Raw genomic sequence first — 25,326 nt, forward strand, 5'->3', positions numbered from 1 at the left:
GCAGGGTCCAGTGTACCCTGGAGATCCCCGCAACAGGGATGGTGCTGAGTAGCCAGTCCTCAAGCCTCAAGATTCCCAGAAATCTGCTCCTTTGGAACCTCTCCTTGGCTCCATCTCAGCCCCTTGAACCCTGACCCCAGTCATCAACTCCACTGCCCTGTGGGGTCCTCAAATAGGGCCACTGTCTTCCCCTGCCAATCCTCCATCACTTCTGAAGCCTCATCTCCCACAGCGGCTCCTGAACCTGCCCTGCACCTCCAGGTAATCAGCCCTCTAGCTTGAATTCCCGCCCCACCAGCCTTGAGTCTCACAGTCCCTCACTCCTGACACAGTTTGTGCCACCAGTGCCACAATGCCCTTGTTCCTGATCTCCTCCAGCTGCAACTGCCACCAACTCCACTGCCCCTAGTGAACATACCACCAAGCGTGCCCAAAAGGACAGTGACAATTCCACATCTCCAATGCCCACAGAGCCCTCTCTACAACTGGAGAAAGATGCTCTCTGTCCCTTATCTAAATGCAGATCTTACACTCTCTGAGTTTCCAGACCCGAATCCTGTCACATCCCCTGTCTGCAGAGGACTCCGCCTCCTACTTCACCAAGAATGTGAAACCCTCTGGGGTGAAGGCTTGGAACACCCCTGAGCACTGCTCCCCACCTTCACTATATCAGGGTATAGGAGAACTTCCTCCTTTTCAGGTGAGCCCCTGCCCCAGTTTCAGCCCCTCAGGGACCTGCCCCATCAGCCACCCCCCACCAACTTTCCCTTCACCTGGATCTTCCCCCCAGGTGAGGTCTCAGGGTAAAGGAGACCCTCTTCCTTTCCAGGTGAGCCCCTGTCCCAGAGTCAGCCCCTCAGGGACCTGCCCCATCAGCCACCCCCCACTAACTTTCCCTCCACCTGGATCTTCCGCCCAGCGGAGAAACAGCCAGATTCCCAAGAAGCAAGGAGAGAAATTCACCTTTCTTGTCCTGGTCTTCCTTCTGATGTTGGCATCTTACCCACTCCTTTCCTTCACCATCAGAATTCTCCAAAGAAAAGCCGAACGTGGAACTCCTGCTAAGACTTTCCATTGCCAACCAGAAAGCGAGCGTCTCAGGGCTCAGGGCTGAGCCTCGCCATCCTTGTGCTCTCAGGCACAGAGCCTGGCTCACAGCAGAAGTTCCATCCATCTTCCTCTCATTAGCCTAACTCCTTCTTATAAAGTCAGCCAACCAGCTAACCTTCCTCAGCCCTCACCTCACAAACTCATTCATCAAATCGCTGCCCCACTTAAAGGACAAATGCACTGACTTCAAGATATACAGAGAATCATTTTGTCGATTAAAGAGTTAAAATTGAAAAGATTTGGTTACTTCAAACTGCCTGTATTTAGTCCAAATCATTAGCAGCATCTATTCACCTCAAGCAGAATAATTAACTTTTCAATCATCACATTGGTTATAACTGTTAACACTCATATATCTAATATACTTTCTGTCATTAGGGAAATAAAAGACTGCTTTTCATTAGTATACTAACATTGCACAAAATTATAATGCAGTAGGGAAGGATATTTCATAATTGTGAGAAGTATAAATTATTCAATATCATTAAAATAATCTGGTTGTTTTAATGATATTAAATAATTTATATTTTTAATGATATTGGATAATTTATATTTGTATAAGTTATTGTATCACTTTCAAATAGCATGAATTATTTGGAAAACTAATAAAACCGCGGTTGTAGAACTTATCATCAACTTCATTATGAGCTTGTGTCAGCACTGCGGTGGCTGAGCCTCGTGATTTCGCTGCTTCATCTCTCCCATTTGTCTCCCAGGTCTCACAGCAGCTCCCCTGTGCCCATTTACCATGGCATGCGCCTTGCTGAGTCTAGTAGACCCATGAAGGTATTGGACTCTTCCACTAGACTGAAAGCTCCCTGCAGGCAGGGCCATTTCTTGCTCACTTTTATATCCCTAGTGCTTATTGTAGAGCGCTTGATAACATCATAGGAATGAATTAGTAAACATCCAGAGAGCATCAGAAACAAATAAGATTATGCATGTTCATTTTAAAATTCCAACTACAGGGCAAGGCACGATGGCTCATGCCTGCAATCCCAGCACTTTGGGAGGCCGAGGCGGGAGGATTGCCTGAGGTTAGGAGTTCAAGACCACCTGGCCAACGTGGTGAAACCCCGTGTCTACTAAAAATACAAAAATTAGCTGGGCACAGTGATAGGTGCCTGTAATCCCAGCTACTCAAGAAGCTGAGTATCACTTGAACCTGGGAGGTGGAGGTTGCAGTGAGTCGATATCACGCCTCTGCACTCCAGCCTGGGTGACAGAGCGAGACTCCATCTAAAAAGTAAAATAAAATAAAATCCAACTATAAATGTCCTATAAAGGAAAAGTACATTTCTTAAGTGTTTATTATAACTCCAACTGCTAGTCAAGTGTTTCTGTATTTCGATAGCCAGCTAGAAGCCACTCTGAACAGCAACATCCATTTGGAAAAATCTACCGGGCTAGCAAGTTCCTCCCTTTCCGTTTCTAAAACATCACTAACCAAAATGCAACACGCTATGAGACTAGGGTACGCTCTGCACGCTTAACTAGAAAACTCAAACTCTAATTCCAACTCTGCCACGGCTTGTCTTGGTGTGAATTCCACTTCTGCCTGCGACCCTGCAGGACCTGGGAAGCGGCAACAGGCACCGGGGAAGTGTGCAGGATAGTAACCTGCGCAGCCCACCCTCAAGCTGTTTACTGGGATCTTACACACAGATACTTCTACCAATTTGTCCTCCAGGGGTGTTCCTGTGAGGGAGAAGAGGGGAGGACCAGGCAGGCGACTGTCCCCAAATCCTCAGACTCATGCAAAGCAGCTTTCTCTGTCTATATTTTCTAAATATTTCCAAGAAAGATTTTATTTGAGAGAAGAATCTATACCTAAAAATAAAGCTTGAAAACCACAGTTTCAGATAAACCCAAAGACGTGTGGCAGGAAGAGCCACCACTTACTCTGCACTTATTATGTGCTGGGTCATTTAAAACCTCATAATTTCATTTTACCCTCACCACATCTTTATGAGATCGAGAGTAGTTATCCCATTTTTAGAGAACAGGAAACTGAGGGTCACAGAAGAGAAATCTCAAAACCAGCAAGGGCCTAAAGCCCTGAGCCATCCAGCTCCAGACACCTATGGCTTCTCAATCTTCTCTTCCCAAACCCTTCCACATTCCCCCCTTACATGTATAATATAAATAAATGCTCATTCATGTATCATCATAGATCAATTAACTCATTATCATTCCATGTGAATGAGTCTTTGTCAACTCTTTACTTCATATTGATACCCGTTCATTAAAGAGTTATTTCTTGTGCATCTAATAGGTGCCTGGTCCTGGGTAAGGTCCCGGGAATAATGAGTGCCAAGACATGGATCTGCCATCAAGGGAATCACAGACTAGTGGGAAGAAATATGAAAACCAAACAACAGAAATATAAAAAAATGATACCACAGCCATTCTGTACTGGGAGCAGTGTGGGGACAGGTCATGGCAAGAGAGAAAGGGAGATGACTACTGCCTTCTTTACTGTTAGTATTTAGTGATACTCATTTTTGACGTTTTCTGGACATACTGAGATAGAAAAAGGCTCAGATACCAAGATGTATCCTCATCCCACTTCCTCTTCAGTCCTCATTGGAGACAGTACTATTCCTAGAGATGAGACAAACCAAAACTCATCAGGTTTCTTTTCATTGTTCCTGGAGAATAATTTGGCTTGAAATACATTTTTAAAAAGTAACTCTTAAAGTAATTCTATTCCTTGTCTTCCCTCTGAGATGTTCCCGTACTGTCTGAGCCGAGGAAAGATACTGTTCCACTGCAATTCCTTGCTTACCCCAAACCTTCTTGTGTTTCTAGCTGAAATGGAATGTGAGCTTTATACCTACCTTTCACTTATTTTCTAATCCAATAATAACCTGACTACTGGGTCCCTAAGGACAGTGGCCAGACAGCTTAACATGCAAGCATTAAGGCAAAAATCCCCATGGATAATCTCAAACCAGTCTTTTGTTTTAAGTTTCCATTTTTTCTTGAGCAACCCAACTGCCCCCATAAATTCTTGCCTTTCAGAATATCAACAGGGAAAACAATTGTCATGGTAATAAGCTACTGCTAAAAGCAAAATGCATACCACAGAGCAAAAATCAGCATATACATATACAAAAGTGACTGAAAAGCAAGGCAAATAAAATGTGATACACAAAATGGCATAAATGCATAATCAACTGTTGTCAAAATGCACAAATTATTTGAGCTCTGAAAATGTATTCAAAGAAAAGAATTCAAATGAAGAAAAAGTATGAAAATGCTTTCTCACAATATGATATATGATAATAGAAAATTGGGACAGTGATGGAGGTGTGGCTGAGTAAATTACAGGCCATGAAAAATAATCGTTACAAAGCCTGAATAACAGCATGAAAAATGTTACTGGTATGTCTTTAAGTTAAAAATAAAATAACCGGATATGTAACATTATTGCAATATGGGGGGAAAAATCTGTTAGCATAAGGACCACGGAGTCATGCATAATGTTTTAAAATTTTGCTGGATGTTATAATATTGTCTTTACAGTAAAAAAAATTCAGAGTAAAATAGATGATGAGTCACTGCCTGACAATTGTCACTGTATAAGAAAGTCCCCTTTGCAGGGACAATGACAGGTGGTTAAATGTAAGCACAGATTCCAGGTCCATCTCACTTATCCCACATTATTTATTAATGTCGACCTTCCAGAAATTAAAATTAATCTAGTCAGCAAATTAAACTCTGATTTTATTTGATTGCCAACAAGTAATTAGTAAATATTGAAAGATGCCAAGACATGAGCTTTGAGAGTGCAGTATAGATGGGAGGGTTGGGGAGGACTGCAGACGGGAGGGATCTGAGCTCACAAAGATCACAGTTTCCTAATGTTCACGCGTGGGGCATTTGTGATCTTGGCTTCTCAATGTCGGCAGATGTTAGAAGAATTTGAAGATTTCTTGTATAAGTTCAGAAAGCACCTGAGGTCCTGCTGACCCTACTGCGCCCCTCCACAAAGCCCCCAAGCTCTGCATGACCACCGTCCACATGGCTGGAGCCACACAACATCCCTCAGGGATGCAGCTCTACCTCCATCTCCACAACCAGCCCTGAGCCGCGGTCGACAGGGTGATTTTGTTCATGTATTTTTGCTTGCTTGTTGTAAAATAAACATAAAATTTATCATTGTAACCATCTTGAACTGTACAGTTTTGTGGTATTAAGTTCATTCACATTGATTTGCAACCATCTATCTCCCGAACTTTTCATCAAGCTATACTGAACCTCTGTACCTGTTCAACATTATCTCCCAATTCCCCCTTCCTCCTAGCCCTGGCAACACCATTCTAATTCTGCCTCTATACATCTGACTGCTTTAGGTCATCATGGAAGTGGAATCATGCAGTGTTTGTCTTTTGTGACTGGTGTATTGCACTCAGCAGAATGTCCCCAAGCTGTACCCATGTGTAGCATGTGGCAGCATGCCTTCCTCTTTAAGGCTGAATAATATGTTTCACTGTATGCATATGTCATAAGACGGTGGGTTTTCAAGGGCTGCAGCCCATCTCTCCTGTGATTACCATCAGATCACACTTGTCATTGTCCCAGCCTTGGTCCTGAGTGAAATTCTGAGAAATGAGGCCCCTTCTCATTCTCAGGCCTCAAGCTCTGTCATCCTTGACTTTCACTACTTCTCTCGTGATCCTCCATTTAGGAACCTAGATTTCCAATCCTTCTTTCCAGGATCTGGACAATCCATGCCCTCTACCCCGGAACTGTGTACTCACTGTTTGTCCAGAGGTCCTGCCTTGGGCTGTGCCCTGGCCACCAGTCAAGACACTAATATCTCATCCCAGAGCTGCCTAAACCGCCTGGATTTCACTGAGTCTGTGTCTACTCTGCTCTACCTGACAGGCAGATCTTTCTCTCCACTCCTGTACAGGGGGAGGGTGTCGTTCTGAAACGCACCTTCCCTCCAGGAGAATGTGTCGACAACGAGCCCAGCCTCCTGTTCATATTCCAATTTTCTCCTCTTCTACTGCCCATCACCAAACACCTCTCTGCAACTTCCCTGTGTCTGTCCAGACCCTCAAAAGCTAGACCCAAAACAGGGTCCAGAAAGCATATGTCCAGGTACACTCACAGCCAGAGGGAGTTCCTCCCTTGAGTGATGACACCAGTGAATCTGGTCAGGCGCCGAGCATCCACTTCAATCCACTGCTGGAGGTCATTTCTTCCCGCGCACCACGCTCCGTCATAAAAATCATTTTCATTAATGCCCGCCTAGAAAGAAAGAAAGTGGTGTTCGTCAAAAAGACTCTTAATTGAAGAAAATTAAGACATATCTTTCCCTGAGGCTGAGAGGAAGGGAGGGAGGATAGGAGAAGAAAATGAGGAAGGTGTTAAAGAAAAAAATAATTGTGCCCTGAACTCCTCGTCCTAAACCATAAAAGGGAGTTGCTTAGTATCCACAAGTTGAAAATATTTCAATATACCATGTCCTCTTTTTGCCCAGTGTGAAAGATGAAATTTAATGAGTACTCCTACTACTCGTTCATCTAGCACACATAAACCATCTCCCACACAGCAGCCCACGCACACCAGGTGCTGGGGACGCAAAGGTGAATCGTTCCCTCCCAGAACCTAGCCATCTAGGCAGGAAGAAAGATGTGAAAACAGATGAATTAGAACACAGTGGGGCCGGTGCTATTTCAGGAATATGAGCAAACCGCTGCGGGAGCATTTAAGGACAGAATCACTAACTTAGTGTGGGGCTGATCATAGACAGAAAGCCCCAAGACCAGGGGATACTTGAACTAGGTGTTGAAGGGTAAGTTTATCCAGTGAACATTTGTTTGTTAGTGTTTAAGTCATTTGATGTGTTCAGTATCAGCTGCTATTACTACCAAAAATTTTTTTTTTTTTTCAGAGATGGAGTCTTGCTATGTTGCCCAGGCTGGCCTCAGACTCCTGGGTTTAAATGACCCTCCCTCCTCGGCCCTCTGAATAGCTGGGACTACAAGCACACACCACCATGCCCTGCTCAAAAATTCTTTTGATCTGAATTTCCAAGATAGGTAAAGTTTTTGCTCTGGAATTTTCTCTATATTATCACCATGTGAAGAGATAATTCCCTGACTCCTCGCCTCCCAAAAAGGACATTTGAACCAAGTGAAGCATCCTCGTTTATTAACCCTATTTTTCCACGGCTATTTCACAAAGCTATTTTTTTTTTTTTGAGATGGAGTCTCGCTCTGTTGCCCAGGCTGGAGTGCAGTGGCGCAATCTCAGCTCACTGCAAGCTCCGCCTCCCGGGTTCACGCCATTCTCCTGAAAAGCTATTTCTTATGATCAGATTAAAAAAAAAAGTCTGAATGATAAAAATGATCAGCCAGCCCATCTTCCCTATCTCTGAGCATTTCAACTCAAATTCTGGGGACAGCCTTACTTTTAATTGGCAATGGAAATGTGAAACTAAGAGTCCAGCTATAGGAGTGAACAACTTGGCCAAAGGTTCTACTGAGCAAAACTCTATCCATCACTGCACCAGCTAACATAAGCGTTCTATCAGGACAAAACCACGGTACAGTGTTAGACATCTGAGGCTTAGCAGATAAGAATAGAACTGCCACATAGCCTGAGACATGTACCCTATAGAATCATGGAAACTGGAAGGAACTGTCCATTAAAGACTACTGAACAGGATTTGAAATTAAATTTAAGGCTCCTGGTTTTGCCAGCCTGAATATTTTGTTTCTGCTGCCAATCTCATTTCTTTCTGAGCACACTGGACAGTCAATTAAATGTAGCACAGTGTCAGGGGAATGGAGAGCTCTTCCCAAAGATGACTCACTGGGAAGTGACAGCTACCTCTGCAAAATCGATTATGAATTTAAAAAGCAAGTGCCTAGGAGAATTCAGTGAAAGAGGAGGTACCAGCCCCAGAGATGTTACAAAATTATACCATCATGCAATAAATGATATTCAGATGATGCCTCCGAGAAACCACGAGAAGAATGCATTCATCTCTTTCTCTTTAATAATGTAGGGAAATCGCTGATAAATTTTGGAGAAATTTCAATTAAAAGTTGGTGAACCAAAAGGTTTGATTCTTTAAAGGGTATGCTAGTCTTGAAAACATCACTAACATAGAATGAATCTTTCTACTACAATACCAAAAAAAAACTAAGAATTAATGTAGTTTTATAAAGGAAATTAAATTATATGCATTTTTTTTACCTTAAAGAAAGCACACCAATGCCCCTAACAGACTCAATTTTGCTTAAGATAAATGTGGGAATTATCAAATCCAACACAAAGAGAAAACCTGATACTGTCTAAGGTCAATCTAAGAGGATTTTTCTGTTTCAAGATGATGGGATAAACACGTTAGTTTTTCTGTGTTCTTCTCTCAAAAGTCAACCCCAAGCAAAGAAAGCAAGACACAGAAATACAACTTTGATCTCTGATAAAACCAGAAGACATATGAAAGCCCTAAATTACAATATATGAAGACAGAATCAGATGGAGGAATCCTGAATGACTCAGCAAGAGAAGGAAGTGCAAACGTCAAAACAGCACAATAAGAAGCAAGCAACACAGAACCTTAGAAAAGCTGAGAACCTGGGTTTCAAGATACCTTTGGGAGGTGAGGGTAAGGCAGGACTCAACAGGCAATTGCTTCAAAATGTGTATTAAAAAAACAACTAGACTGGGCACAGTGGCTCACGTCTGTAACCCTAGCTACTCAGGAGGCTGAGGCAGGAGAATCACTTGAACTAGGGGGGCAGAGGCTGCAGTGAGCCAAGATTGCACCACTGCACTCTCCTGGGTGACAGAGCAAGACTCAGTCTCAAAAAAAAAAAAAAAATACAATTAATTCCCCCATATCTCCACCCCCACTCCACAGAGGACCTGAAATTTTTCTCTGAAAAGAAAGCAAACTGTAGAGACCCTGGATTGGGGATACTAGGCACAGAGGAGGCAGGGGTGCCGTGATGGATGAAAACAGTAACCTCTGGGGGCATCAGCACACTAAAGAGTGAGATGTTCCAGCTCCTTCCCCCAACCAGCTATAGAACACCATGCAGCCAGGTTTATAACAAACAGAAAAAAAAAATGCAAACTATAATAGAGAACAGAAAAAAGGCTTTAAAAATCTATAATTAATATTTCTAGAAAGGTCTTGATTTCATGAAACAAGAACAGAATACTCTAAAAAAGGAAAAAGCACTGAACAAGAAAGAGCTCTTGGAAATTAAAATGTGAAAGTTGAAATTTTTAAAATGTCAGCAACTTTTAAAATAGAAAGGCTTTCTATTTTTAAAACAAAAAGGCTAAAAAGATAAAGTTGAAGAAATCTCACAAAAAGTAAAACAGAACACAAAAATAGACAACAGGAGAAAAATAAGAAGAGCAGAGGAAGAAATCCAGAAGAATTTTAGGGGGCAAAAAACGACCAAATAAAAACTATACTTTCCCAGTTAAGTCTTCAAAACACGTAAGAATCTAGTATACATAATAAACTAATATACACACCATGGAATATCATTTTGAAACTTCAAAACATCAGAAATAAAGAAAAGATTCTAAAAGTTTCCAAAGAGGAAACAAGCAGTAAAAGGAACACACACAAAGAAAGAAAGAGGAATAAGAATGACATCAGAATTCTCAATAGCAGCATCTGAAGCTAGAAGAATGGAGGGATGGTGCTTTCAAAGTTCAAAAGGGAAAGATTTTTCATCCTAGAATTTTTACACTCAGCCAAACTATCAATCACGATGGCAAAATAAAGACATTTTCAGATTCACAGACTCTCAAAAAATCTATTTTTCATACACCATTTCCATGAAGCTACTGAAGCAGCAGTCCCCAACCTTTCTGGCACCAGGGACTGGTTTTTCCACCATCTGGGGGTGGGGGATGGTTTGGGGATAATTTAAGCATATTATATGTATTGTGCACTTTATTTCTATTATTATTAAATTGTAATATATAATGAAATAAAATTACACAACTTACCATAATGTAGAATCGATGGGAGCCTGAGCTCGTTTTCCTGCAACTAGACATTTTCATCTGGAGGTGATGGGAGACAGTGACAGATCATCAGGCATTAGATTCTCATAAGGCGCACACAACCCAGATCCCCTACATGCACAGTTCACAATAGGGTTTGCGCTCCTTTGAGCATCTAATACCACTGCTGATCTTACAGGAGGTGGAGCTCAGGCCGTAATTTGAGCAATGAGGAGTGGCTGTAAATACAGGTGAAGCTTTGCTCTCTGGCCTGCCACTCACTTCTTGCTGTGAAAGCCCCGTTCCTAACCGGCCATAGATTGGTACTGGTCTGTGGACGGGGGACTGGGGACCCTGTACTAGAGGATGCACTCCAAAAAAATGAGGCAGAACACTACAGAGAGGAATATATCAGATCCAGAAATCAAGGGTTCCAACATAGCAGAGAATTATCAGAATGATGGTGAAGAAGACCCAAGACAGTAGCCATGTAGGAGACCGAGAGAGTAGCCCATTCAGAATGCAGCAGGTGAAATGGCTTCTGAAAGGGTATCTAACAGAAACGTAAAACACAAAGCAGGACTAAAAACCACTGAACAGATGTGGCTGCATAAAAAATGATATTGAAGGTTTTTTTTGTTTGTTTTTTCAGATCCAGACCTATTGCAAGGTGTGGGGAGAATATGTTCTTAAAAATACAAGCAGGCCCAGGAAAACAAGAGGTTGTTAAGAAATGATATGAAGTAAATATTTCCTGACTCAAAATTAAAGTATTTCTTGGCTCAGTAAGTAGGAAGCAAAATTTTCAGTCATAATAATGAAAACCTTAGATACAGATTTACCCAAAAATTGAGCTACAATTTTATTGGAAAGATGGAAGAGGGGAAAGGGGTGATAAAAATGGGTGATAGCCTCATCTTCCAGAATAGGGATCTAAAACATCAAGTCTACATTTATAAATCGATACAGATCAATATGTGCATATTATTTAGAAGTGAAGATTTCAGGCCAGGTGCGGTGGCTCATGCCTGTAATCCCAGCACTTTGGGAGGCCAAGGTGGGTAGATCACTTGAAGTCAGGAGTTCTAGACTAGCCTGGCCAACACGGTGAAACCTCGTCTCTACCAAAAATATAGAACATTTGCCGAGTGTGGTGGTACAGGCCTGTAATCCCAGCCACTCAGGAGGCTGAGGCAGGAGAATTGCTTGAACCTGAGAGGCGGAGGTTGCAGTGAGCCGAGATGGCACCACTGCACTCTAGCCTGGGCAACAGGGCAAGACTCTGTCTCAAAAAAAAAGAAAAAGAATTGAAGATTTCAATTCCCAAAGAGACAATTAAAAAGAGTTTCCAGTAGCTGTGCCATCCACAGTGCTTGATGGCAGTCAGGGGCCGGGTGGAATGTGAAGTGTGTTTGTTTGTTATAAAATCGATTAAAACAAGTTTTAAAAAGCAATTTTAAAAAGTAAAAGGAAAGGGATACATAGATATAGAGGGTGACTGATACAATGTCTACTGTTTATTCTTTCATTTTTCAGGTATCTACAGAGCATTGACTACGTGCTAGGTATTACGCAAAGGGCTTTGATTTCTGAGAGATAGAGACAACAGTGAATATCAAAATCATTCTGCGGCAGTGAGTCACTGATCTGCACTGTACATATTTCATAATTATGGGCTGCCTCTACACAGAAACATCTGGAAGCAAATAAAAAGTCATATCCAAGTGAATGTAACTATTTAGTGACTCCGGGATAATTGACTTACAGCTGCCTCTCTGCAGATGTATCCCAGGGCTATTTGGAGAGAAACAGGATAAAGTGATAGTTATTTTAAAATATTTTTGAGAAAAAAATTTAGAAGCAATAGCTGAAACTATAGATTATCAGCAAGTTAATGCCTTTTCAGGGGGAGGTTATCTAAAAAACATTAGCTGTGACATTTGATTAGTAAAGTAAGTAATCTGCCATAAAATGGCCATCATGTGGTCTGAATGTCTGCCTTCAATAAACCTCTGTAATAAACCACTGCTATAAACCCATAAAACTTTCCAGGTGCAATCAGCTGATCCTTCTGCAAATTGGCAATGCACCTTGTCCCAATTCCAACCTTAATCATCGGTAAAGTAGGCTGTACAAAAACACTGTATTCATTGTTTTTGAAGCAATTTTTAAAACCAAAACCAATTTCTTAACTATTTTCTTGCATTGGACAAGGAAACTAGTAAACATCCACGGTTTAAAATTTAAAATATTTAAAAATAAATTCTATTCAACACACCATAAACCATTTATTAACTATTTAAAAGAAGAAAAGATGAAGAAATACACTAACTGAAAAAGAAACAGGCAAATGTTTTCACATCAACATTCTAATTCAATTTAACTCCAATCTGGGAAATGCTTTAGCCATTAAAATTGTATATCTATGGAACAAGTTTAATTCTTAAACAATTATTAATTCACTTATGAGTGACCCAATAAAGATTATGTACATCCTCCTGTGCACTCCAAGAAGGCAGCACAGCTCAGAATCGCCTTCAGAAAGGCATGCAGGTCAAGTGCAAGTCCTCATTCTACAGCTCATTATTTAAATACCCCCAGTTAGGTCAGTTGATCTATAAAATGAGGATAGAAATAAAATATGTGATAATACCATTGTCACAGTTACAAGTATTTTGTATAGTGCCTGGCACAGAAAACACAGTCAATACATGGAAGCCACTGGGGGTACAAGTATGATTCCCTTCATGTTTAGTATGTGCCTGCTGTGACCTGTGATTAAATTTGCTTTATGATGCAATTTCAGTTTTGTTCTATTAATAGGTAAGTTAGGTCCATTTAGCCCATTGACAGATGTTCTTTGTCTGAATGAATCATCCGTGTTTCTTAGATATTCTATTTTTATTGCTTCCTGTGGCTTTGTTTTATTTTTATCTATTGATCGGTTTTGTGTTTTTTGGTTTTTTTTGCTTTAAGTGCATATTTCCTCTGAAAATGCTAACGAGCTGTACCTTTGTTCTAGTGGTTGATTTAGTAACTAAGTCTTTTACATAACATACTTAATTCTGTATTTTCTTAGAAGGTACCCATTAACTCCCTACTATAGGCAGTGATGAAATCATTATTTCTACTTCCTGCTGCCTCTCCTCCTTCCCCTTTATCCCCTTTGTCACCTAATTTCATTTATTATATTCTTAACGTTCACTCTTTTTTTTTTTTTTTTTTTTTGAGACGGAGTTTCGCTCTTGTTGCCGAGGCTGGAGTGCAATGGCACAATCTCGGCTCACTGCAACCTCTGCCTCCTGGATTCATTAGCTGGGATTACAGGCGCCTGCCACCACATCTGGCTAATTTTTGTATTTTTATTACAGACAAGGTTTACCATGTTGGTCAGGCTGGTCTCGAACTCCTGATCTCAGGTGATCCACCTGCTTCGACCTCCCAAAGTGCTGGGATTACAGGCGTGAGCCACCGTGCCCGGCCTAACATTCACTTTTAAAAGGCTAAATCAAATATACCTCTCTTCTTTAGTTGAGCAGCTTCTTCGTAAAGTTTTCATTAATTTTATAATAGATACAGAAAAGTGTGCAAATCCTAAGTATGCAGCTCAACCAATTTTTACAAACTGCATGTACCCACATAACCACATCCAGACCAAGATGTAGACCATGAGCACCATGCCAGAAGCTCCCTGTGCCCCTTTCCAGACATTAACTTCCCCCAGACATAACCACCACTCTGACTTCTATCTCCTCAGGTTGGTTTTCTTATTTTCAAACTTTATATAAATGAAACCTACTGTAACTACTCTTTTTGTCTGGCTTCTTCTGCTCAATATTTATTATATCTGGGAGATTCACCCAGACAATTGCATGCAGTAGTAATTTAGTCCTTTTAACTGTCATATAGTATTTCACTGTAGTACATAAAAAATGACTTATGATATATCTGGATTATTTCCATTTGGGGGTTATATATAAATAATGCTGCTATGAACATACCTATGCATGTCTTCTTGTGCACATGTGAGCACATTTCCATTTAGGAATGAGAGTGAATCTGTTAGGTCAATGTGCATGAGAATGTTCAACTTTAATAAATACAATAGTCACCCGTTATCTGTGGTTTCTCTTTCCATGGTTTCAGTTATCTGAAGTCAATCACAGTCTGAAAATATTAAATGGGAAATTCCAGAAATAACCAATTTATAAACTGCATGCCATTCTGGGTAGGGTAACAAAATCTCACACCGTTTCTCACCATTCCACCTTGATGTGAATCCTCCCTTTGTCTGGCGATCCACACTGTCTACTTTAGCCGCCCAGTAGTCACTTAGCAGCCATCTTGGTTATCAAAGAGCTGGTATTGTGGTGCTTGTGTTGAAGTAATCTTTTACTTAATAATGGCCCCACAATGCAAGGGTATTGATATTGGTAATTCAGATATGCCCAAGAGACAAGTAAAATGCTTCCTTTAAGTGAAAAGATGAAAGGTCTCAACTTAATTTAAAAAAGAAAGAAAATCGTATGCTGAGGCTGCTAAGATCTACGGTAAGAATGAATTTTCTACCTGTGAAATTGTGGTGAAAGAAAAAAAAATCCATGCTTAGCATCTAAGAGCATTTGGTACTATCCACAGTTTCATGCATTCATTGGGGGTCTTGGAATATATCCCCCAGATAAAGACAGACTATTATACTGCCAAACAGGTTTCCAAGTGGCTGTGCTACTTTACATTCCCAGCATTTTATGAACATTTCCATTGCCCTACATCTTTGCCCACACTTGATATTATCCTTTTTTCAAAGCCATTCTGGTGTCTGTGCATCCTGTCTCATTGTGGCTTTCATTTGTATTTACTTGACGACCAATGGTGGAAAGCTCTTTTTCTCATGCCCATTGGCCATGACATTGCTCCATAACTACAGTGTAGCTCCAGTCACACTGGCTTTGCCTCAGTCCTTCCAATAGACCATGTTCCCCACCACCACAGGGCCTTTGCACACACTCTTCTCTTTGACCTGGAATGCTCTTCTCTCCCTCTGCCTACCCTTTGTCCAATAAACTCTCAACTTATAATCCTTCTTCATATATTAGCCCAAGTACTCACTCCATCCTCAGGAAAGTCCTCCAAGCTCCAGCCTGAGGCAGATAATATTGGGCATACAGAACCACAGTATTGAATTGTGTTCCCCCTCTCCAAAATAGGCTCATGCCCTAACTCTTGGAATCTCAGAATGTGACCTTATTTAGAAATAGGGCTGGTGACCAGGCACGGTGGCTCATGCCTGTAATCCCAGCACTTTGGGAGGCCAAGGCGGGCGGATCACAAGATCAGGAGATCCAGACTATTCTGGCTAACACAGTGAAACCCCAGCTCTACTAAAAATACAAAAAATTAGCCGGGCATGGTGGCACGCACCTGTAATCCCAGCTCCTCGGGAGGCTGAGGCAGAGGAATCGCTTGAACCCGGGAGATGGAGGTTGCAGTGAGCCAAGATCACGCCACTACACTCCAGCCTGGGTGACAGAACGAGACGCCATCTCAAAAAAAAAAAAAAAAGGGGCTGGTACAGATGCACTTAGTTAAGATGCAGTCAGATTAGAGCAGGATGCGCATATCCAGCATGACTGTGTCTTTAAACAAGGGGGTATCTGAACACAGAGACACACAGGCAGAGGACAGATGATGTAGAAGCTCACTGGGAGAAGCCTGAGGTACCAGGGAGGCAGAGACTGGGGTGATGCATCTACCAGCCCAGGGATGCCACAGAATGCCTGAGGCCACCAGACGCTGGAAAGGGCAAGGAGGGACCCTTTCCTAGAGACTTCGGAAGGAGCGATGCCCTGCTAACACCTTGATTTCAGATTTCAAGCCTCCAGAATTGTGAGAGAAATCAGTGTTTGTTGTTTTCAGTTTCCCTATCTGGGCTCCCAACTTTGTCGTGGCAGTCCCAGGGAATGAATGCACCTGCTCCTCTCCTTCCCAGGACTCATTGTAATTATGCATTCCCAGGTGGGATTTTTTTCAGTAATTTCATCTCCCCATTAGATTACTAGATTATCAGAGTTGCAGGTTAAAAAGCATGCCCGACTCCCTTCTATTCTCTTGCATCCTTCATCCAAACCTCATCTGCCCTGCATCAGAAAATCCTACTTTCAAAATAACCTAAATCCAACCACTTCCAACCCCCCTCCATCACACCTATCTTGGCTCAAGCCAGTACCATCTCCTGTCTAGGGCCTGAAGTCACCCCCCTTAACAGGCCTCTGCTTCAATGCTTGCTCCCCAAAAGTCAACACAGTGACTAGGTTGATCCATTTCACATGTAAGCCACAGCATGTCATTCCTGTGTCCAGAACTTTCCAGGGCTCCCCTAATTGGCTCATGGCTAAAAGCCGAAGTCCTTCCAGGGGGCCTGCAGGCCTCCTATTACCTCTGGCTCATGTCTTCTCCCCTGATGCTCACTCCAATCTCCTGCTGCCCCTTGGCTATACCGAGCATGCTATACCTGACCTTTGCTCAAGCCATCCCCTCTGCCCAGAATGCTCTTCTCATACCCCCTTGGCTCCCCATTGATCCCCTTCTTGAAAAGCAGCTGCCGCCTTCCCAGAGTCTGCCCCCATGACTACCACTGCCAGCTGTCCGCTGGTTTTGTTTCCCTTCTCTCCATAGTACGTGCCACCTTCTAACATACGATAATAGTAAACACTATGATTTGTTACATTTCCTGCTGATATGGTTTGGATCTGTGTCCCTGCCCAAATCTCACATCAAATTGTAATTCCCAGTGTTGGAGATGGGGCCTGGTGGGAGGTGATTATATCATGGGGGTGGATCTCCCCCTTAGAACTGTGTTTGATAGTGAGTGAGTTCTCATGAGATCTAGTTGTTTAAATGTGTGTGGCACCTCCCCAGTCTTTTGCTCCTGCTAGGGTCATGTAAGCATTGCCTGCCTCCCCTTCACCTTCCGCCATGACTGTAAGTTTCCTGAGGCCTCCCAGAAGCAGAAGCCACTATGTTTCCTGTACAGCCTGCAGAACCGTGAGCCAATGAAACCTCTTTTCTTAATGAATTATCCAGTCTCAGCTGTTTCTTTATAGCAGTGAGAGAATGGACTAATACATCTGCCTTGATTTGCCTCCCGCACTAGAACACAAGCTTCAAGGTGGCAGGAATCCTTGTTTTGGTCATTTAGGCATCCTCAGCACCTAGAACAGGACCCAGCACATCACAGGCCCCCAGTAAATATTTGCTAAGTGCTCAGGGCTCTTCTGTTTTGGCTCAGCATTGTTTCCTCAGTTCTTATGACAGTGCTGAGTACATGAAAGGTTTCCAGAGGTGTGTTGTGTTTTTGTGTTGTTGTTATAATAAAATGAATAAATAAAAGAAAGAATCTGGCCAGGTGTGGTGGCTCAGGCCTGTAATCCCAACACTTTGGGAGGCCAAGGCGGGCAGACCACTTGAAGTCAGGAGTTCGAGACCAGCCCGGCCAACATGGTGAAACCCTGTCTCTACTAAACATACAAAAATTAGCTGGGCATGGTGGCACGTGCCTGTAATCCCAGCTACTCAGGAGGCTGAGGTGCAAGAATCACTTGAACCCGGGAGGTGGAGGTTGCAGTGAGCAGAGATCACGCCATTGCACTCCAGCCTGGGCGACAGAGCGAGGCTCAGTCTCAAAAAAAGAAAGAAAGAAAGAATCTGCTGTTATTCTTTCTTTCCCTCCTCCTCTCCTTTTTTCTCCCCTCCCTCTCCCCGCCCTGGCTTTTTCTGCTTATATAGCACTTATTGTGTCCTTGAAGCACTAACACAGAATGACCTACACACCTGATTCCCAACCATGCACCTCCAGGAGACGGTCATCTGACCTGTGTGCAGCAGGGCAGGTGCCCTGGGGAACCATCCCCATGAGGCATCACTGGAGAAGCAGCTCTGACTGCTGAACGGACACATAGGCTCCGGGGGTGACTACCGATGCCTCTCAGATCAGACTTTTCTGGGCCCTGCCTGGATGTGGGCGTGGGAGATCCTAGGGGAAACTCAAGCCAGTGGTCAGGGAGATAAGGCAGCACAAGCTGAGAGGCAGGGGTGGCCCAAGAGCTAGTGAACAAATATATATATATATATTTTTATATATAATATATATATTTTATATATATTTGTTTTAGAGATAAGGAAACTGAAGTCAGGGGCTAAGTGACCTGCTCTAACCCCACAGCTACTAAGTACAGACCTGAGACCCTAATCTCAGTTTTCCGGCTGTAGATAACCCAGGGCTCCTTCCCTGCCAGCTCCAGCACCCACGTGATGGCTCGGCTTGTTCAACAGACAACCCCCGGAGCCTGTGTGTCTACTCCGCAGTCATAACTGCACTGTGCCTTCTCCAATGATACCTCATGAGGATGGTTCCCCAGGGCACCTGCCCCACTGTACACAGGTAGGATGACCGTCTTCTGGATGTGCACGTCTCCCGGCAATCAGGTGTGTAGGTCATTCTGTGTTAGTGCTTCAAGGACACAACATATGAAATTTAATAACATATTAAAGAAAAATGCACATAGCAAACAGAACAGAATCTATATCTGAACCAGATAACCCTGTGGTTCCTTAATAATCTGTGGTTCATGGGTCAAGGAGGCTTTGGTGGTTTTAGACCATTTTTACTTTGGTTACATTGTCCTTCTACCGGCTTGTGTGTCTACACTGTAAGCTTCTTGAGAAATAAGAACAGCGTATTACCATCATACTAGATACTCATTTTGATTTTTCCAAGGGAGTCACAATTTAAAATATTCAGTCCTGTTATTCCCATAAAAATCCAAATACCCAAAATTCCAGTGTTTTGGCATCCAAACACTGTCTCCCAGACTGTTTGCTTGAAGCCAGATGAAGAACAAAATCCCTTTATCAGAACAAACACGACATTCCTTGACTCAGAAACTATGTCTACTGTGATTATTTTTGCCTCTGCAGCACTTAGCACATATATGGCCCCCAAGAAGAACTTGTGAGACACAGTAAGGTTTTGCATAGCCAGGAAAAACAAAAACAAACAAACAAACAAACAAAACAGAAAATCGGGAAGGCCTGAAGGAAGAGATAGGCTTAGGGTCAAAGACACGGGTGCAGGGCCCAGCCACAGGCAGGTGTGGGTCGGGCACAGGTGAGACCTGGGAAAATGGTGCTGCCAAACGTTCTCCATAGACTTCCTGCCAGGAGAAATGTGGGTGGCCTCCACCTTTGGTCAAAGTAGGGCCCCAAGAGCACTGGGGCCAAAAGGTACAGGGAGACACGTACAGGACGTGCCCTGGAACATGAGCTGTGACACAGGATAAAACTCAGTTGGTTCAATGTTCTAAAACTGCATTCATGTCTTCATGCGGGGGTACATATGAAGCCACAGGCAGCAGCTGCCTCCAAGTATCCCACCTCATTTTAGGTAAAAAGTGGATGAGAACACTGGAACTAGATTCTAGTACTGGCATCGAGGTGCTCCATATAATTTTTTTAAGGAAATGACTGAGGAGAGGACTCATGATTCCTTCCAGCAGTGCTGGGGAAATGGCTCTGACAGACACTATTATTATGGCCAGACGTTTCCTCCTGGAAGAGCTGCAAGAGGTGAGCCTCTCTCTCTGTCTCTCTAGGGGACCATACTCTCAGTCATTTCTAACGTGGGTGAGAAAAGACCTGGTCCACAGAGTGCCAAACGACCGTGACCAGGCTATCACAAGGACACCCAGAGCTGTGCAGGGAGTGTGCTACGTTTTTCCTTGTGACCTCAAAACATTAGCTGTTTCTTCCAAGCTCTGATCTGAGCACCAACTTTTCTACATCCCCATTTATAAGGGATGTAAATCGGTCCCCAATTATAGGCAGGAATTGTGGTGACATCCTGAGTCCCAACCACACACTTGGTGTTTCATTTCTTCTGATCACACGTCAGACCCTGACTTACTGTAATTTAAATTCTTGAGAATGAGGTTGAAAGCCAGCCCTCTGACACGGCAGTGCTTACTACTGCAATCTGTTTGAGGCTTGCCAGCTAAGAAAATATCCAAAATAATAACAGTGGTGCAATAAATCACTTCAGCAGGGCTGCTGTCCCCGAACCCCCTTCCTTAGTTTATGACCCAGGGAAAATATCTTAGGGTCCTCAAAGGAGGATTCTTTGGGGTGGGGCAGGTGATGAGCTGCCATTAGACGACCCACCTGAATATAGGATCACTTCCTAAGACTACCTACAGGCAAAGGAGCCAAGCATGTTTTGTTTTGGTTTGGTTTGGTTTTTGTTTTTTTGTTTTTTTTTTGAGACAGAGTCTCATCCTCTCGCCCAGGCTGGAGTGCAGTGGCATGATCTTGGCTCACTGCAACCTCAGCCTCCCAGGTTCAAGTGATTCTCCTGCCTCAACCTCCCAAGTAGCTGGGATTACAGGCGTGTGCCACCACGCCCGGCTAATTTTTGTATGTTTAGTAGAGACGGGATTTTGCCACATTGGCCAGGCTGGTCTTGAATTCCTGACCTCAGGTGATCCACCCGCCTCAGCCTCCCAAAGTGCTGGGGTTACAGGCATGAGCCACCGCACCTAGCCCTAAGCATGATTTTAGAGGTCATTGTCAATATGTTCTCTTGGAGACTCAGAATGTTAATTTCCAATCTGTCTGTAGTTGCTCCCAGAATGGAAGAAACCAGTGACTGTTTCTAAATGAGATCACAGCCTCACAAGTGCGTTAGTATAAAAGGGTCCTGGGCACACAGGAAGAATAATCATAGGTGAGGGGCCGAACTTTTGCTCTCCTGCTGAACTGGATGTCTTCCTTGAATTCCTGAAAAGTCTGTTTTGTCCCAATGTAGTGATAAAATGTAAATGTTGGTTTTTTTCTCTAACCTTATATTATTAAGTTAACAAAAGTAAAATTCTACTTGAAAAAAAGGAAGTATTGAGTTATAAGGACTCTTTCAAAGTCTTCTGCTTAAAATGATGGAAAAGGAGACAGGTATTTCTGTAGTAACATGGCAAATGCATTCCAGTAAAAGTTCCCAGTCTAAAACCCAGCTCACCAGCCAGCCCATTCAAAATCTATACAGGTCTGGAAGCAGAAGACTGAAAAAAATTAATTTTAAAAACACATTAGCACAATTAAGAAGACACGTTGAGTTGCTCAAAACAGTGTTTAAATACAGCTGTAATTATAGGATTTGATCTGAAAAGGAAACAAGCAGGGAGGCAGGTGATGCCAGCGATGGAGGGTGGCGTGGAGATGGAAGGCGGCGTGGAGATGGAAGGCGGCGTGGAGCTGCTGAGTTGAAGGCTAGGGCAAAACGGAGAAGAACCTGAGCAATGCACCAGCACAGGCCCCACTGACGCCGAGGAACAGGAGGCACAGGGCACCACGCACGGGACTCCGCAGCTTCCACACTCGCCCCTGACAGTGCACTCTGTGGTCAGGTGCTGGTGCTGGGTCCCACAGACTATTCATAGACTCCACACTCACCTGTGACAGCGCACTCTGTGGTCAGGTGCTGATACTTGGTCCCACAGCCCATTCATAGACTCTACACTCACCTGTGACAGTGCACTCTGTGGCCAGGTGCTGATTCTTGGTCCCACAGACCACTGATAGACTCCATACTCACCCGTGACAGTGCACTCTGTGGCCAGGTGCTGGTGCTCGGCCCCACAGACCATTCACAGACTAGCAAAAATCACACATGAACCAATGCTGCTTCTGTGTCATAATGACATCATCCCTGTATCTGCCAACCAGACAGGGCAAATATGCACTAGAAAAACACATGTGACAGCAGACCAGCCTGCCCGGCCTCCTCCTAGGCTTCTCCTGATTAAGCTCCCTTAAGCACTGCAGCCACTACACAGAAGCTTTGTTGATTCAGCGCATCCATATGTGCAGACACCGCTCTCACACAGGGTGGGGAATACCCAGAAATGCAAGAGACACATTTTCTGCAAGTGGCTCAGCATTTGGCGAGGCTGCAGATGAATAAATCAATGTGAGATAACTGTCAGAAAAGAGAGATGTACATGGTTTGATCATTATTCCAGCTGTTGGACTTATACCACTTCTATCTGTTGACTTGGGAGGCAGTTTTATGGCATCATTAGGAGCAACAACTCAAGGTTTAAAGCTGCCTGGATTCTTAATCTGCCCCTCCTGGGAAATGTGAGCTGAGTCATCCCATGCTCCCTGTGTCTGTTTTCTATAAGGCAGAGGTAATAATAACAGTACTGTCTTCCATGTTGGAGGAATAAATGAAATCACGTGCATAAGGCACTTAGCACTATGCCAATAATGCTTGGAGCTGATTCCCACTCTCCCTCTGCTAGAGACTGAAGCATCTTGAAGGCAGAGAATCCCTAGGGCTTTTTGTCATGGCCCTTTCCATGCCTGTCACATAGCAGGCACCTCACAATGGTCTGCTGCAAGAATGAATGCTAATAGGTAAGAATATGCATTTGAGAACTGCCAAAGGCAATTCTTTTTCTTTACTCTTTTTGACACTCACAATTCCATAACGGAGGAAGAGCCAGCGGTGGGACCTGCACCTTCCTGATGATGACACTGAGCCTTGGAGAATGAGGGCATCTCACCCAAGGCCACATGGCTGGTCAGCAGAGCGACCAGCACCAGCATCCCAGCCTGTGAGCCCCATACCTTCCAGCCTGGACCACAGCCACATCTGCTCCTATAGAGTCCTGGGCCAGCACAGCGCTAGGCTAAACAAGCTCACAGCCTGCACTAGGGTATTAAACACAGTTTCTAATTCTGACATCTTGGTGTTTCTCAATCACAAAATCCCATTAGCTCCACACGCCTACAAAATACTCGTATGTGAGACAAGATGAGGTTATTTTTAAACTGCATTTCAAACCGTTTGTGTGGGGAGATGTATTTTTGGCGCACACTGACTTTAATTATGCACCTGTGACAGTGGAATCACACTGCATGTGGCACTGGCTCTGGAAGACACAAACCACAAAAGTGGGCTGACCTCGTCCCCATTTCCCTGTGGCACAGGAGCACAGCCCTGCTGACACCTCGATTTAGCCTAGTGAGCTCCCCGTGGGGGACTGGGGCTGTATGTCGAAGCCCACAGACACACATTGCAAACGACACTGTCCTCTCTGGGGTTGACACCAGGTACCTGAGTAGGGTCAGAGCCAGAGGCTGGGGATGGCGGGCCCAGATTTGGCTATTAAAGCAGCAACTTCACAGTCTAAGAGCAGGTACGGAGACTCTCCTGTGAGAAAGCATCAGGGTAAATAAGATGCCCCTGAAGAAAGAAAAACCCACGAAGACAAATAGCACTGATGTGATTCCCACGCACGGCCTCCTTTTCACCCTGACCACAGGCAGGAGAGTGCGCTCAGCCAATGCATTCACTGAGGGGAGCTTGGCATTCTGCCTGCGGTGGGCCTCTCACGGGTGAAAGACTACCTGAAGCCGGGAAGATGAAGTGAGGACAGCCTCGCCGGCTGCTCCCTGCTGGACGCCCCATCTACGGTGAGGCTCCTGCGCAGCCCAGCAAAGGCAGGTCAGTGAATAAACACCATCTGCACCTGAGCCAGGTCTCCGTCCATATCCTCAGTGCACCTCCCATGTTGCAGGTGCTATTCTGCACACCAGGGGCTGGGCAAGCAGGAGAAACAAGGCCACATCTAACATGGGGCTTACTCACAAGGAAGGGGCAGATACAACCCAAGGAAATAAGTAAGTGAAGGTTCAGAGAGAGACCCAGTCACCCAAGGCCAACCTGGGACTTTCCTCATACGGTAACTAGAAGCCACCAGAGCCTTTCAACAGAGGAAGGAGATGATCCAGGGAATCTTTTAAAATCAGAAGTCACCTAAGGTCACCACTCAAGGAACTCTGCGAGTGATTAGGACTTTCATCTTTCTGATGAGGCAACTGAGCCTCAGAAACATGAGATCATTTGTTCCAAAGGCCCCCAGTCTAGAAACATCAAGGCCAAGGTCTGCACTCAGCATGCCTGTCTACAACGTCTCATTGGCACACCCTGCGTGGCACTCTGCCGGTGGAATTCCCAACTGGAGGGACAAAAACACCATGCTCCCCCCACCTTCCCATTCAACCCCAACACATTGAGGATTAACAGGACCTTTTAATTTTTGACCGAAAGCACAAATACATGTGAACACTTTCTCTTTTTCAAAGGATAATTTCAATTATAGAGAAATCATGCAAAGCATCAGACGACAGCTCCCCTAATTAATGCACAAAACAGGCTGCACACGCCCTGCTTGGGTCTGACTGTCATTTCCTCAGAGGCCTGGAGCCCCTTCTAGGGTACTGGAGGCACTGTGCGAACATGAACATAGCTCCAGCTCAAGCTTTGAGGGCTCATGTGTTCATCCTCTCATAAAACATAAGAGATTGTTTGCAGTTGACAGTTGTGCACATCCAAATATTTCTTATTAGTTATTATTTTTTTATACAAGTATTTATAAACCAACCTTCGGATCTCATTAAAGTTAGTTCTACAAATGTTCTACCTGAATTCCTCTGAACTAAAAAGTGGCGGAGGTTAAGCAGTTCGAAAGTCTGTTTGATGCGGTGCAGTCTGAGGGGTGGGGTGGAGAAAGAGCAAAGCTTGGAGTCAGAGCTTGGCTCAGATGCCCCCAATCCCATGAGCTCCCTGGGAAGGAACCTTATCTGTTTGTACACAGTTCCCAGCACAGCAGCTGCCCCTAGCACATTTACACAGACCGCTGGGGGAGTCAGGGGTCCACTCTGCCACTTGGAAGCCATTAGCTTTGAGTGCACCCTTGATGGCTCTCAGGGCCAGGGGCAAGGAACCTCCTCCCTCCCTAGGCCAGAGATGGTGCACGTGCAAAGGGGCTTGGAAACTACTCCCAATACAGAAGAGCTATAGAAAGAAAACTAGAATATGGTGCCATTAGAGAGCCACACAGGACGGTAGAGATCAAGTGCTAAGTTGAGAAAGAACAGATCAGCAGGAGGTGGGGCAGGAACAAAATGCCCTGGGGATGGGGCGGCAGAATAACTCCTACCCAAAGATGTCCACACTCTAATCCGCAGAACCTGTGCATATATTAGATTACACAGCAGAGAGGAATGAGGGTCACAGATGGAACGAAGGTTGCTTGAGGAAGGGAGATGATCCCAGGCTATCCAGGTGGGCCCGGTGTAATCTCAAAGATCCTCAAAAGGGGA

General features: G+C 44.0%; 1 protein-coding gene across 2 annotated transcripts in view; it reads right to left on the reverse strand.

The window, feature by feature from the left end:
* Positions 1 to 25,326, reverse strand: part of CPXM2 (carboxypeptidase X, M14 family member 2) — a 146,098-nt gene that overhangs the window by 90,747 nt on the left and 30,025 nt on the right. For both annotated transcript variants that reach the window (XM_019035607.4, XM_063710560.1), the window contains exon 4: positions 6,233 to 6,372. In XM_019035607.4, coding sequence (XP_018891152.2) covers positions 6,233 to 6,372 — 140 coding nt within the window. The remainder of the gene's footprint in view (positions 1 to 6,232; positions 6,373 to 25,326) is intronic.

Source organism: Gorilla gorilla, chromosome 8 (genome assembly GCF_029281585.2).
Source record: "Gorilla gorilla gorilla isolate KB3781 chromosome 8, NHGRI_mGorGor1-v2.1_pri, whole genome shotgun sequence".
Classification (NCBI taxonomy): domain Eukaryota; kingdom Metazoa; phylum Chordata; class Mammalia; order Primates; family Hominidae; genus Gorilla; species Gorilla gorilla.